This window comes from Ursus maritimus, unplaced genomic scaffold (assembly GCF_017311325.1).
Source record: "Ursus maritimus isolate PB19 unplaced genomic scaffold, ASM1731132v1 scaffold_4, whole genome shotgun sequence".
Lineage (NCBI taxonomy): Eukaryota > Metazoa > Chordata > Mammalia > Carnivora > Ursidae > Ursus > Ursus maritimus.
The window spans coordinates 55,998,260-56,012,441 of record NW_024426552.1 but is presented as its reverse complement, the minus strand read 5'-3'; the positions used below and the strand labels follow the sequence as shown (position 1 = coordinate 56,012,441).

The 14,182-nt window shown below is 34.3% G+C and overlaps 1 protein-coding gene across 1 annotated transcript in view; it reads left to right on the top strand.

Moving 5' to 3' along the window:
• SLC9C1 (solute carrier family 9 member C1) overlaps positions 1-14,182 on the top strand; it is an 88,966-nt gene that overhangs the window by 61,380 nt on the left and 13,404 nt on the right. The window contains 7 exon segments of the mRNA XM_040621720.1: positions 662-847; positions 2,755-2,904; positions 4,249-4,300; positions 5,517-5,665; positions 8,671-8,796; positions 9,950-10,048; positions 10,765-10,938. Of these exon segments, the coding sequence (XP_040477654.1) occupies positions 662-847; positions 2,755-2,904; positions 4,249-4,300; positions 5,517-5,665; positions 8,671-8,796; positions 9,950-10,048; positions 10,765-10,938 (936 nt within the window).

Here is a 14,182-nt window from a genome sequence, read left to right as displayed (position 1 = left end):
AAAGTGGAGAGTGAGTATGTGAGTACATAACACAATAGACAACAATGAGGGAAAACTTAGAAGCAATACCATGATACCTGCAAGGAGCATTACTCCCAGAGACTGGAGCTTGGGATGGATTGGTCAGCATGGATATTTGAGAGATGTTAGATTTGTGTGGAAGATATGGAAAATGAGACAGGAGATGTGGACATGAAGAATAAAGAGCTTCATAGGCCATGCTATCTCTTCCACTTTCCTGGCATCAACTACATTTATAGTAGAATAACTTTTAAATTCATGTTCCCAGCTCAGATCTTATCAAGAATCTCAGATCATATAGACAACTGATGACTGGGTCTCTCCAACAAAGTACTATACAAACATCTCAAACAGCACATTCTAAAACATTTATCTTCTCTAAACCTACTTTTCCCTCAAAATTCCACTGGAAACCCAATTTCCTAGACTAGCATCCACAATCATCTTTAGTAGTTCCCACTCTCTTAGCTATGCTTCAATATTTCAACCATTTTAATTTTAAATTAATATGATTATTTACTAGTATTTCAGACAAGTAGTCTTAAGGTAGATCAGAAAAAACCTAACTAGCAATATTTCAGTTATTGTGGAAAATGTTGCAGTAAAAGCAGAGATAACATATTTTTTTTTTAACCAACAGATGGCTGCAATGAGGAAGGAATATTTTTTACATGCCTGGAACCTATTTGAGTTAGCAATTACATTAGTTGGCATCATAGATATAATTCTTATTGAGACAGATTCCATTACTTATACTCTTGATTTTATTCTAACAGTAATCTTTATAAAAATTGTTCGATTTCTTCGCATACTACGTATTTTGAAGGTAAAGAACTATTAAATCATTCAATTTCAAATTTCTACTGACTGCTTCATGAAACATGGACTAAAATCAGTTTAGTAGTTTTATGTCTTCCACTGTCTATTGAGATGATGTTTATATTTTAAATTTTATAACCTTTTCACAAATTAAATTTTATGACATTATTTTATGAATATCCAAAATACATTTGCAATTTATTAAGCACATGAAAGTATAGAAATACTCAGCATAGCTTTTTCTTTGAATAGAGAGCGTATGAAAAATTCCATATCAATGTAAGTATACGTTAACCAAAAGTAATGTTTATTTTTATGGATACCTGGTATAAAAGCTGGAAATCAACAAAAAAACCATGCAAACCATTCATAGTAACAAAGCAAATAGTATAAATTCATACACATTAAGAAACCAAAAAATACACACTTCATGTTATATAAAGTCATAGTAATATAAAATCACAGCATCAAAAATAACCTTTGATTGTGTAATACATCTTTCTATAACAAGTACGATATTACTTATTATTTTTATTAAATTATTATTTAGTATATATTTATTATTTATTGTTATTGATGATATTATTTATTATTATGATTATTTCAATGACATGAAACTCCATCACAAGGCATATGAAGTATATACATAGAACAGATGTACTCCCCCTCTCTCACTGGCTCTCTCTATTCATACACAAACAAGATACATCCACATTTAAGCACTGTGAGAGTTACAAACCTAAGTGAGACACAGTTCATCTAGAGATAAAACTAACAGATTAGAATCTGTACATTTAGAGCTTTCCTACATATGCTTAAAAAATACTTTTGCTCCCAAGAGGAATAAATCAAGTAGGTCTAAAAGTATACAACTAGTAGCTTTTCCCATTTTAGTATTAAATGAGACGTTAAGTGATGTTAGTGTGCAATTTGACCTAAGGAAGGCAAGCAATGCCTATTCCAGTGACTAGTTAATTCTTTCTGATAGGACAATATATGGGGTCTACCAAATATTTTAAGTGAAGAAACTGGTAAACCACCTAAGAAAAGTTTGTACAGGTAGTCAGGAAATTCTGAACCCTTATCTTATGTCGAATGGTAGGCCCTTGAGCATGAAGACAAATTAGATACACTCTCTACCCCTAGAGAACTTGCAGAAGGGAAATGACACGTCATCTAGGTGTTCCAGTACTACATTGTAGGATAAGTGCAAAACAGAGTACGTACAGAATGCTAACGATTAAAAAAAAAAAAGACATCCTTTATTAAGTGATACTTAAACTGAATCCTGAAAGATGAGCATAAGCTAGCGCTTTGAGGATTAATGGCAGCTGGCTGGGGGGCAGAGTATGGAGATCATGGAGCACAGACAGGAAAACCCGGGAAACACCCAACTCTGGGGAAGTTAGGGGACTGCACAGTGGTAACAGATAATTTGGAAAGTTAAACCTCAGCAAAGAAACAATGAGAAGTTAATGCTGGGGTGAAACAAGAAGTATAATTGTCGTGGGTTCTAACCCCCAAATAAACCTTTTAGTAAGAAGGTTAGTAGGAGATTTCGCAGGTAAAAGTGGCAGTACTTTATAGAAATTTATGACTTAAGCCCAGAAGATTAATTGCATTGTTTTCCAAGAATTTAAACCAGTTGAAAGTAGCATCCAATTCTCTATAAGGGACATAAGTAAAGTCATAACTTCACATAGGTATCCAACATTATTAATTATAAGGAAATTGCTCTGGTCATGAAGTTATAAAATTACCATGAATAAAATAACTAAAAACCTTGACAGGTTACTATAGTTACTGTTGAAAGCATGTTATTTCTTATTATTATCTACTTTAGTTAAACTAATCAATATATAATTAACTAAATGTATACAATTTATATTAAATAGTAGTTCTGTTTTTTTCCAGCTCATAACCCCAAAGTTGCTGCAAATAATAGATCAAAAGATGAGTCACCAGCTGTCCTTTACGTATGCTATACTAAAAGGATATGTCCAAGGTGAAGCAGACATAATAACTATAATTGATCAGATTTCAAGTTCTAAGCAGGTTAAACAGGTGAGAAAAACTTTCAATAGTAAGGAAAGGGTTTATTCCACCAATCCCTCAGTTGCCCCCACCCATTATGTCTTCTGTCTATATATGTAGGTGTGGCCTTGACTTGATTCGCTAAGTAATTTCTGTAAAAACTTAAACTAGTCTACATTTGTATTACTCAAAATCCTCCTTACTGAAGTTTCTGTGTCTCAGTAGCAAATCATGAGGCTTTCACAACCTACCTTTTGGTTCTTGTGGAGACTGTCATGGAACATATGTGCAATGGTCATCAGCTACCCCTGATGCAAGTTCCAGGATCTGTCAGCTACAGGTGCACTAAATAGGAAATAGTGGAGGATGAGACGTAATGGCAGTGTTAGGCAAAGGAAGCTTCCTTATAATTCCCAAAGGCTCCCTTCCTCTCTCCCTGCCTGATTTTCCCACAGTAAATAGTAAAAGAAGCAAAGGATGGGGATATGGGAAATGGAAAAAGTAAGAATAACTCATCTACAAGGAAACCTTGTCTATAATTTCTTCATTACACAGATAGGAAACAAAAAAAGCCAAGAGAGATTGAATGATTATGCTCAAAGTCACGTGGCTAGTAAACAGCAAAGAGAAGTCTAGGGCCTAAGTTCTAGATTTTCACTTTTTTGACCAAGGTGGTTGTTCTCACAAGTTTGTCAACTATGTGAGATATTTATCTTTTAAGGCAATGTAGACCACGTGAATGCCATGTAATATGCCCAAAGCTCTGTAGCTGAGAAAACCGAACATGTGATATGTAGCAGGACACAAAAAGCAGTATCTTTCCTTTCTTCACCAGCTGTAACTTTAAAACTGTTTTCCTGAATTTTGTTACCTTTTCTAACCTAGAAAAGGATATTTGGCACTGGAATTTGAGGATAGACAGTAGGAAAAAACAAAAGGACCTGAATCTCTAAGATGTCCAGTTTTAGTCCTCATTTCTACTCTTACACAGTTTGGCCAAATCTTCTACCTCATTTAAGATTGAAAGTATTCCCTGTGGCCCCAAAGTTAAAGAGGAAAGTATCAACTGTGCTTGTGTTTTTCAGAATCAATAGTATCCTAAAGCAAGTTACTCTAAGGGAAAAAAAATATGACTTGCCTTCAGGCTTCTCAGAATCAACTTGGTAATGCCACTTTTTATTCTCTCCACCGATTTGCTGGAGCAAAATAAAATTTATTGCACAAAATTCAATTCTAATCCCTGAAAAACTCCCCATCATATTTTTTCTTTAAAGTTATTAGTTAGGTAAAAAAAAAAATCCATCAGTTGCAAATGTAAATTTCTTTTATAACAGCTTGTGTTCCAGTAGGGGTAACTCTTCTTTTATTTTGTAGATGTTATTAAGGAGGATAATGAAGAATACAGGACATGCTATGAAAGAGCTGGGTATGTACTCTCACCCTAAAGATTAAGCACAACTGTCTCTTATTATCATGACTTCAAAGAGGCAATTATTTTCATGACTAAACTGATCTTTGAGGAAACCTATTTATTACTAATAATAAAGCATATAACTTCAACAATCGATATGATCATATCTTTGGTTTGGATGGGTTTAGTGTATTATTACCTCTCCACACTTGTTCTTCCTGCCTTATACCACAATGAAGACCTTTTAATTTCTCTTTAAAGGAAACACATTAGCACTGCATGTGCTATAATACATGCTATTATCACCTTATAAATTCTATTTTCTTGCAAACCAAAAGTACACATACCTTCCTGAGCAATACAAGGAAAAAAGTTGTGTTTTTTTTTTCCCTTCACTTGCCACAGAGCTACCATCTGAGGATTTAGGATTTATAAGTTGAAATCAGAAGAGAATCTCACAGATCTCTGATATGACCACTGGCAGCTTCTATGCCTAAACATGACAACAGCTTATTCTCTGAGTCATACCAACTCATGATCCTAGTACAGGATAAATCCGGGAGTGGAACAGACACACTCCTATAGTATAGTGTTCATGTGGAAGGAGAACAAGGGGGTTTGGCACCAGGTGGTGGGCAGCAAAAGGGCACAGCAAGTCTGAAAATTGAACAAGACTTTAGAGATTTTGCATGGCAGATAGTTGTCAAGCCAGACAAGGAGCCATCACAAAGGAAAAGCCGAAATGGAGAATCTAAGTGAATGCAACCCTCGTGGGCATTCAGGAATCCAGATAAGACAGGCAGAAGAGCATAGATGGATGAGTCATCGAGATGCACAGGAATGTTGGGTGGACGATGACCCAAGATGAATGAGAGGACTTCATCAGAAGCCATATCTAAGTGCACAGTTTGTAGTCCAAAATCCTAATTCAAACAGAATAGAAAAGTAGGACATAAACTCCAGACCTAGAGCCCAGAAGAGCCTCTCAGTGTCCCATGCAGGTGTATCAGTATAATTGTTAATCCTAGGACTAGGGCGGTCTGTCCTTCCTCATGGGTTTAGGTATAAGCTGACAAGAAAAGGCAAGCAGAACTCTGCAACAACTGGTGAATTAGGATTGATAGCAGAGGCCTTATCAGGGAGAGATACATTTCTCTGTGTTGAGGGTTGTACTGTCCACATGAAATAGTTAAATAATGTTTTTACTTTATCTGAAAATATTATTTTTCAGGCTACTTAGAGTATGATCACCCAGAAATCGCTGTTACTATGAAAACAAAGGAAGAGATTAATGTCATGCTCAATTTGGCTAGAGAAATTGTTAAGGTTTTTAGGTCAAAAGGAATTATTCATAAAATTGAAGGTTCTGAAATTAATAAGGTAAGGTAGCATATTTTTAAAGAAAACATACTTACTTGATATATAGTCATTCATGATCTTCAAACCTACTTTTGATTTTCCAATATAGGCCATCTCTGAGATATGAATATCTAACTTAAAATAATTGTCTAAAGAAAAGCACCTACCATAGAGCATTTCCTTTCTGAGCTCCAATGCTCAATTTCTCTTTCCCTTTCTCGCCACAGAGAGGGACCATCTCTTTCTATGCTTTGTTCCCAAAGCAATGGTATGATGAAATTATTTCTCATCCTAGGCTACAGTGGATATCAGTATTTTTCTAGGAATTGTCTGTGCCACTGAAACAACTTTTCCCATAGAATCCCATGATTTATAAGAACATTCCATTATAGGGTAAAAATTCACTACATTTCCTTTCTCTAAGTTATTTAAATGGTACCATGACATATAAAAAAAATAGAGGGCCCCAACTACTTCTGTAAGTACAAAATTTACTCTCCAAATTGGGACTAGTATAAGAAAAAACCCCAAAAGCTATTATGCTTGTGAATACATATACAAAACTTTTAAACAAAACGATATCTAATTGAATCTGGTAGTATATTAAAAGTTTAGTATACTATGATTAAGAATGTTTTAGCTCCCAAAATAGCTATATAACTTATTAAGAGATTAAAAAAGAAAGAAAATTGACAAAATTTATTATTCAAAAGATTTTTAAAAATCTTACAAGGCTAATAAGAGAAGTAGCATCCTTAACTGAATAAAGAGTTTCTATTAAAATTTTATTTTATTTTTTAAAGATTTTATTTATTTATTTGACAGAGAGACAGCCAGCGAGAGAGGGAACACAAGCAGGGGGAGTGGGAGAGGAAGAAGCAGGCTCCCAGTGGAGGAGCCTGATGTGGGGCTCGATCCCAGAACGCCAGGATCACACCCTGAGCCGAAGGCAGATGCTTAACTACTGCACTACCCAGGCGCCCCTCTATTAAAATTTTAAAAGAAACATTCTATTAGATGTCAAAACATTTATAAGTATTCCAATTAAAGTCAGAAACGAAAGAAGAATGTACAGTGCCACCTAAATATTGAATGCTGTGCTGGAAGTCTTAGCCAAGTCAAGGAAATAAAGAAAGGAAATTGAGAGATAAAATTTTTGGAAAGAGGAAAAACGTTATTATATGTTGATTGTTTAATTTAAGATCCTAAGAAAATAAATTAAAATCTGTAGGATTAATAAGATAAATCAGAGTATTCAAAAATAAATCAATGTTCAAAATTCTTCCCCAACTAAAGAAAATGTAGAAAAATATTCTGTTCACAGTATTGATTAAAAACTCTAAATCCTTAAGTGTGAACCTAACATAAATATATAACATGCATGTGGCAAGAACTGAAAGGCATATTTGAGCAGGTAGATCAGTCACCTAAAGATAAAACAATGGAAATTATCTATTTGAAAAACAAACAAAAAGATTGAAGAAAAGTGAACAAAATGAAGGGACCCATGAGATCCAATCAAGGGGACCAATATATGCACTGTGAGAATTCCACAAGGAGGAGAGAGAGAGAGAGAGACTATTTGAAGAAATAATAGCTAAAAACTTCCCAACTTAGATGAAGAACATAAATATTAACATCCAAGAAGTTCAATAAATTCCAAGTAGGATGACCTGAAAGAGACCCACACCAAGGCACATTATAATCAAACTGTTAAAAGACAAAAAGAAAATTTTGAAATCAGCAATAGAGAAGCAACTCATCCCATATAAGCAATCCTCAATAGAGTATTATCAGATTTCTCATCAGATACTTTGGAGACCAGAAGGAAGTGAACTGATACATTCAAAGTGCTAAAAGAGAAAAAAAAATCTACCTACCAAAAATCCTAGATCCTGAAAAACTGTCCTGCAGAAATGAGAAAGAAATTAAGATATTCCCAGATAAACAAAAGTGGAGGGTGTTTATTACCACTAGATCTACCCTGAAAGAAATACTAAAAGGGGTCATCACCTTACAGTGATTGAGTAGACACCTTACAACAGAGGATATTCAAATGAATAATACATAGCAAAAGGTACTAAATTTCATTGTCATAAGCTTAATACAAATTAAAGTAAAATGAAATACCAATACACAACCATCAGAATACTTGATTTTTTTTTTAGCTGACAATACTAACTGCAGGCAATGATGTGGAACAACTGGAACATTAGAGTAAGGGTGTAAATTAATGCAATCTCTTTGGAATTGTTAGGCAGAATCTACTAAATTTGGAATTGGTTAGGCACAATCTACCTTTATATGCCTCTTACACATACGACACAGTGATTAGATTAAAGAAGCATATATCCACAGAAATGTATACATATGTACAGCAAACAAATAAGCAGCATTACAAAAGGCCAAAACTGGCACACCCCAAAGGTTGATCAATAGTAGACAAAACTGTGGTATATTCATACAACACAATCCTCTACAACAATGAAAACTACAGGAGTGAACTTTTGCTCCCTGCAATATTAGAGATGAATCTCAGAAACATACTATTGAGCAAATGAAACCAGACACAAACAAATATATACTCATCGATTTCATGCAGATAAATCTCAAAACCAAAGCTAAACTCTGATGATAGAAGAGAGGTCATCTTTAGATAGAAGAAATGACTAGAAGGGAATATAAGAGAGGATTTTAGGTGCAGTAAATGTTTTATTTCTTAATCTGCGTGCTGGTTACCCAGATCTTTTCACGTTGTAAATATTCTTTGAACGGACATTAATAATCTGTGCATTTTTTGTTTTTCTGCTATAATTCAGTAAAAAGAAGTTTACTTTTAAATGTTTAATCTGTGACTTCAGAATGATAATAACAGAAAAATGCTATCAGTGGGGAGAAGTTGAAGGTTTCCACAGAACAAAAATCTCAGAAGAGCAAGTAAAGGAAATAGTCCAAAGCCATAATTTCTTAAATATTCTGTGAACACCAGTTTTGTTCATCTTGTTTCTTAAATTTTGTGGTTTTAGTTAATAATGGCCAAAAAAAGAGAGATACTTGATTTTCAACCTGTAATCAAGCCCCTTACTGTTGAAGAAGCACTCTACCATATTCCATGGCTAGATAAAGACAAAGACCATATAAGTTTCATTCAGGTAATATTTTTATTTTCTGGTAATACCATCTAAAATGTACCAACAAATGATTTTTTTTTTTAATGACGACTGTGATACTCTCCAGCTTAAAACTTTAAATAAATGTCTTTTATTGCCTATGGGATAAAATCAAAATCCTGTTAAGGGACCTGCAAAATCCTTCCCCAGTCTGCCTCCTTTCTATCTTTCCATCATCATCTTCTGTTGCCCATTCATCATATACCTCATACTCTATTTATACTCAACCTTACATGGTACCCCAAACCCTTTACACTGTTTTCTAATTCCATGCCTCTGGGGGTGCTGTTTACTTTTCTTGAAATGCCCTTTATTTTTACTTTTTTTTTTTTTTCTTTCCAAATCTTGCTTCTCAGGAAAGATCCTGGAAACACCCCTACCAAAGGTAATTCAGAAAAGTAGGCTTTGGGGGCAAACACCCCACCAGTAGAAGACCATCCTGTGGTCCATCCTGAGTTTGGAGGAACAAAAGTGTCGCCATTGTATCCATTATACAGTTTCATGATAGCATTAAGTACATTGCATTACAACTACCTTTGTATTTCTCTTCTGCACTATATCCTTCAGCTCATCCATATTTTGAATACCCAGCCCCTGGCATTTTGCATATTATGTAGAAGATGCTCAAAGAGTGTTTGTAGAATAAACAATTAAATAGGTCTAACTTGTTCTAATAACATTCTTTTTTTATATCTACTCGGTGCCAAAGGAGCAGGTGTATATTTTTATATGCTTAAATTATTTTGAATGAATGAGTTTTTTATTTACTTCATCAGCTGTTTACAGCATAACTATGTATGAGATGTATATATGCCATTAGTCCACATCTGTTCTGATTATTTTTCATCCAGATGAGGTATTTTTTTATCTTACCATTACATTCTTACTCCTGTATTAGATTACTTCTTTTCTAATCCATGTATCTGAAGTTACAGAGGTCTTTGAATATCCACTTTCTTCTCTTTTATATTCATAATTCCTATTTTCTCTTACAAATTTATTACTAACACAGTAAGTCAGATCTTACTGAGTGATATTTTAAAGTGTAAAAACTTTTATTAAGATGTAAACTTCAACATCCCCAACCACTGCTAATATAGTGTTTATATCTTATATATTTGGTGATATTTTTAAGGAAAGAGCCAGAGTTGTAACATTTGATTGTGGAAATGATATATTTGAAGAAGGTGATGAACCCAAAGGAATTTATATAATAATATCAGGTATGGTAAAGGTAAGTCAGAGTTATTCATAAATGGACTTGTGAACATTAGTTAAAATTCTATAAAATTGAGAATTCATAGTTGTCCATATTAAGAACTGCATTGTTCCTCTTTTAGGACAAGAGCTACCATCCAATTTTCTTGTTCAAACACAGTAGTTAACATTACTTATCACCTTTTAATCATTACTTTCCCAGAGATAACAAGAAACCATCTAAAGGGGGCGCCTGGGTGGTGCAGTCGTTAAGCGTCTGCCTTCGGCTCAGGGTGTGATCCCAGCTTTCTGGGATCGAGCCCCACATCGGGTTCCTCCACTGGGAACCTGCTTCTTCCTCTCCCACTCCCTCTGCTTGTGTTCCCTCTCTCGCTGGCTGTCTCTGTCAAATAAATAAATAAAATCTTAAAAAAAAAAAAAAGAAACCATCTAAAGGATCATCTTTAAGATGGAATATTATAATTTGTTTTCATCTTATGTTTATCTGAATTGGGCATTTAGCCATTCTAAGGCAGGTATAGGTTGGCTGAGTAGAAGGAATCAGAAAGATTGCGGTATCTAGGAATGCTTTTGCTAATTTAATAAATTTGTTTTAAAAGGTACAAGTAAGAAGTATCCTCAAAACAATATCTACATATTAAAATTGCTAAAACCAAAGGAAAAAAAGTAAAAAATCAGAGCGTTTTGGTAATTAACTGACTTTTTTTTCTTTCTTTCTTCATTCCTAAACAGCTTCAAAGATCAAAACCTGGTTTTGAAAGTGACCAAATGCTCTGGGAGTCAGAGGAGAAAGATTATCAGCTAATTTACACAGACTTTGTGATCGCTGGGGAAATAATAGGAGAGCTAAACTGTTTAACTAATGAACCCATGATGTGTTCTGCTACCTGCAAAACTGTAGTGGAGGTCAGAAAACATCACCTTATGCCCTATTGCTGTATTTTATTAAATATCTAGTATCGAATTTAAGGTTATTTCTGTACTTAGCATATGTTTACAGTCTAGTGATAATTTTTTTAAAAAATAGGAATGGTAAAGGAATAAAACTTGTTACCAAATTATACTTATCCAGTATACTGTCCTGGCAAAATGGCTTGCAAAAGTTAACCTACCATATTGTAAGATTTAACCAGAAAAACTGATTAAATGAGGTCTTTCATGGGGAAATTAGAGGACATATTTTAGCTATCGATACCATAATTTGGGGGGTAAGAAAGGGAAAAAGTCAGAGAACTAATATCTATTAATAAAAAAGTTGAGCAAAGTAGATGGAAGTTTCCCCAGACACAATGAGGACAAAATTCTCAAAGCAACAGGGGCTATCACTGGCCTAATTTAAACTCAAAAAGAACAATGACTGCAAACAATTGAATCCCATAATATATAAAAATCCATAAGTTGATGATGATACCAAAATGTGTTTAATTTCCAATAAGTTTGTTGGGATATTAACTTACTACTCTAAAAATGGATTTTTTTTAAAATAGAATAAATTCAACATTTATCCCACCTTTCCTCTACGAACTCTTTCAAGGTAACCAAAAAGAAAAAAAAAAAAAGATGAAGAAATATTCTTCTATACAGAATTCCATCTAACAAATGAAGAAACAGGGAATTAGAATATCTTCATTTTGCCATCTCAATGAAATAATGGATCTAGACAACAGCCATCAATTGATGCTAAAACTACTGTGTGCAATGTTAATGGGAAACTATAATGAAAGGACCAGGCTGGCACCACCTAAAAAACAATTGTAGCATCAGTAAAAGTTGGACAACTATTGGTTGTACCTCTGGATATGATGCTGCAAAGCTGGTTCTTTGAAAAGATCAACAAAATTGATAAACCTTTACCCAAATTCATAAAAAGAAGAGAGAGAGAGAAAGAGAGAGAGAGGATTCAAATAAACAAAATCAGAAATGAAAGAGGAGAAATAACTGACACCACAGAAATACAAAAGATTATTAAAAATATTATGAAAAATTATATGCCAACCAATTGGCCAACCTAGCAGAAATGGACAAATTCCTAGAAACATATAACCTCCCAAAACTGAATCAGTAAGAAATAGAAAATTTGAACAGACCAATTACCAGCAATGAAATTGAACAAGCAATCAAAAAACTCCAACAAACAGAATTCCAGGACCAGACAGCTTCACAGGTGAATTCAACCTGACATTTAAAGAAGAGGTTATACCTATTCTTCTCAAACTATTCCAAAACTCAGAGAGGAAGGAAAGCTTCCAAATCATTCTCTGAGGTCAGCATTACCCTGATACCAAAACCAGATAAAGACACTACAAAAAAGAGACCTATAGGCCAATACCTCTGACGAACATCAAGATACCTATCCACAGATGCAAAAATCCTCAACAATATATTAGCAAACTGAATCCAACAATACATTTTTAAAAAATCATTCACTAACATAATATAATAAAAAATTTTAAAAAAATCATTCACCACTATCGAATGCCATTTATTCCCAGGATACAAGGGTGGTCCAGATTTGCAAATCAATCAATGTGACACATCACGTCAATAAGAAAAAGGATAAGAACCATATGTTCATTTCAATAGATGCAGAAAAAGCATTTGACAAAGTACAACATCCATTCGTGATAAAAACCCTCAACAAAGAAGGTTTAGAGGGCACATGCCTCAACAAAATAAAGGCCGTATGTAAAAAACCCACAGCTAACCCCCTACATAATGGTGAAAAGCTGAGAGCTTTTCCCCTAAGGTCAGGAACAAGACAAGAATGTCCACACTCACTGTTTTTATTCAATATAGTACTGCAAGTCTTACCCATGGCAATTGGACAAGAAAAAGAAATAAAACTCATCTAAGTTGGTAAGGAAGAAGTAAAACTTTCACTCTTTGACATGTTACTATATATAGAAAACCCTAAAGACCACCAAAAAAAAAAAATACTAGAACTGATAAATGAATTCAGTAAGACTGCAGGATAAAAGATCAATGTATAGAAATCCATCGCATCTCTATACACTAATAAAGCAGAAAGAAATTAAGAAAGCAATCCCACTTTCAGTTGCACCACAAATAATAAAATACCTAGGAATAATCTTAACCAAGGAGATGAAAGATCTGTACTCTGAAAACTATAAAATCTTGATGAAAGAATTTAAGATGTCCCATGCTCATAGGTTGGAAAAACAAACATTGTTAAAAGTATCTGTACTACCCAAAGTAATCTACAGATGTAATGTCATCCCTATCAAAATACCAACATCATTTTTCACAGAACTAGAGCAAACAATCTTAAAATATGTATGGAACCACAAAAGACCCCAGATAGCCAAAGCAATCTTGAAAAAGAAAAACAAAGCTGTAAGTATCACAATTCCAGATTTCACATTATATTACAAAGCTGTAGTAATCAAAACAATATGGCACATAAATAGAAACATAAATCAATGGAACAGAATAGAAAATCCAGAAATAAACCCACAATTATATGGCTAATTAATCTTCAACAAAGGAAGCAAGAATATGCAATGGGAAAAAGTCTCGTCAACAAATGATGTTGGGAAAACAGGGCAGTTAAAGAAGTGAAAGTGAACTACTTTTTTATACCATACACAAAAATAAACTCAAAATGGATTAAGGACTTAAACAGGAGACCTGTAACTATAAAAATCCTAGACTAGGGGTGTTTGGCTGGCTTAGTCAGAAGAGCATGTGACTCTTGATCTTGGGACCATGAGTTCAAACCCCACATTGTGCATAGAGCTTACCTAAAAAAAAAAAAAAAAAAAAAAAAAAAAAGAATAAAAAATGAAAATCCTGGAATAGAGAACAGGTGGTAATTTCTCTGACATCGGCCATAACAACATCTTTCTAATTATGTCTCCTGAGGCAAGGGAAACAAAAACAAAAATAAACTATTGGGACTATATCAAAATAAAAAGCTGCATGGCAGAGGGGAGTTAAGATGGCGGAGGAATAGGAGACACCGTTTTCAGCCGGTCCTCCGAGTCGAGCTGGATAGGTACCAGACCAGCCTAAACAACCACGGAACCAGCCTGAGACGCAGGAAGACGCATCTGGATCTCTACAAATGAACATCTCCAGCGCTGAGTATTGAGGTACGAAGCGGGGAGCCATGAAACTGTGCACAGATATC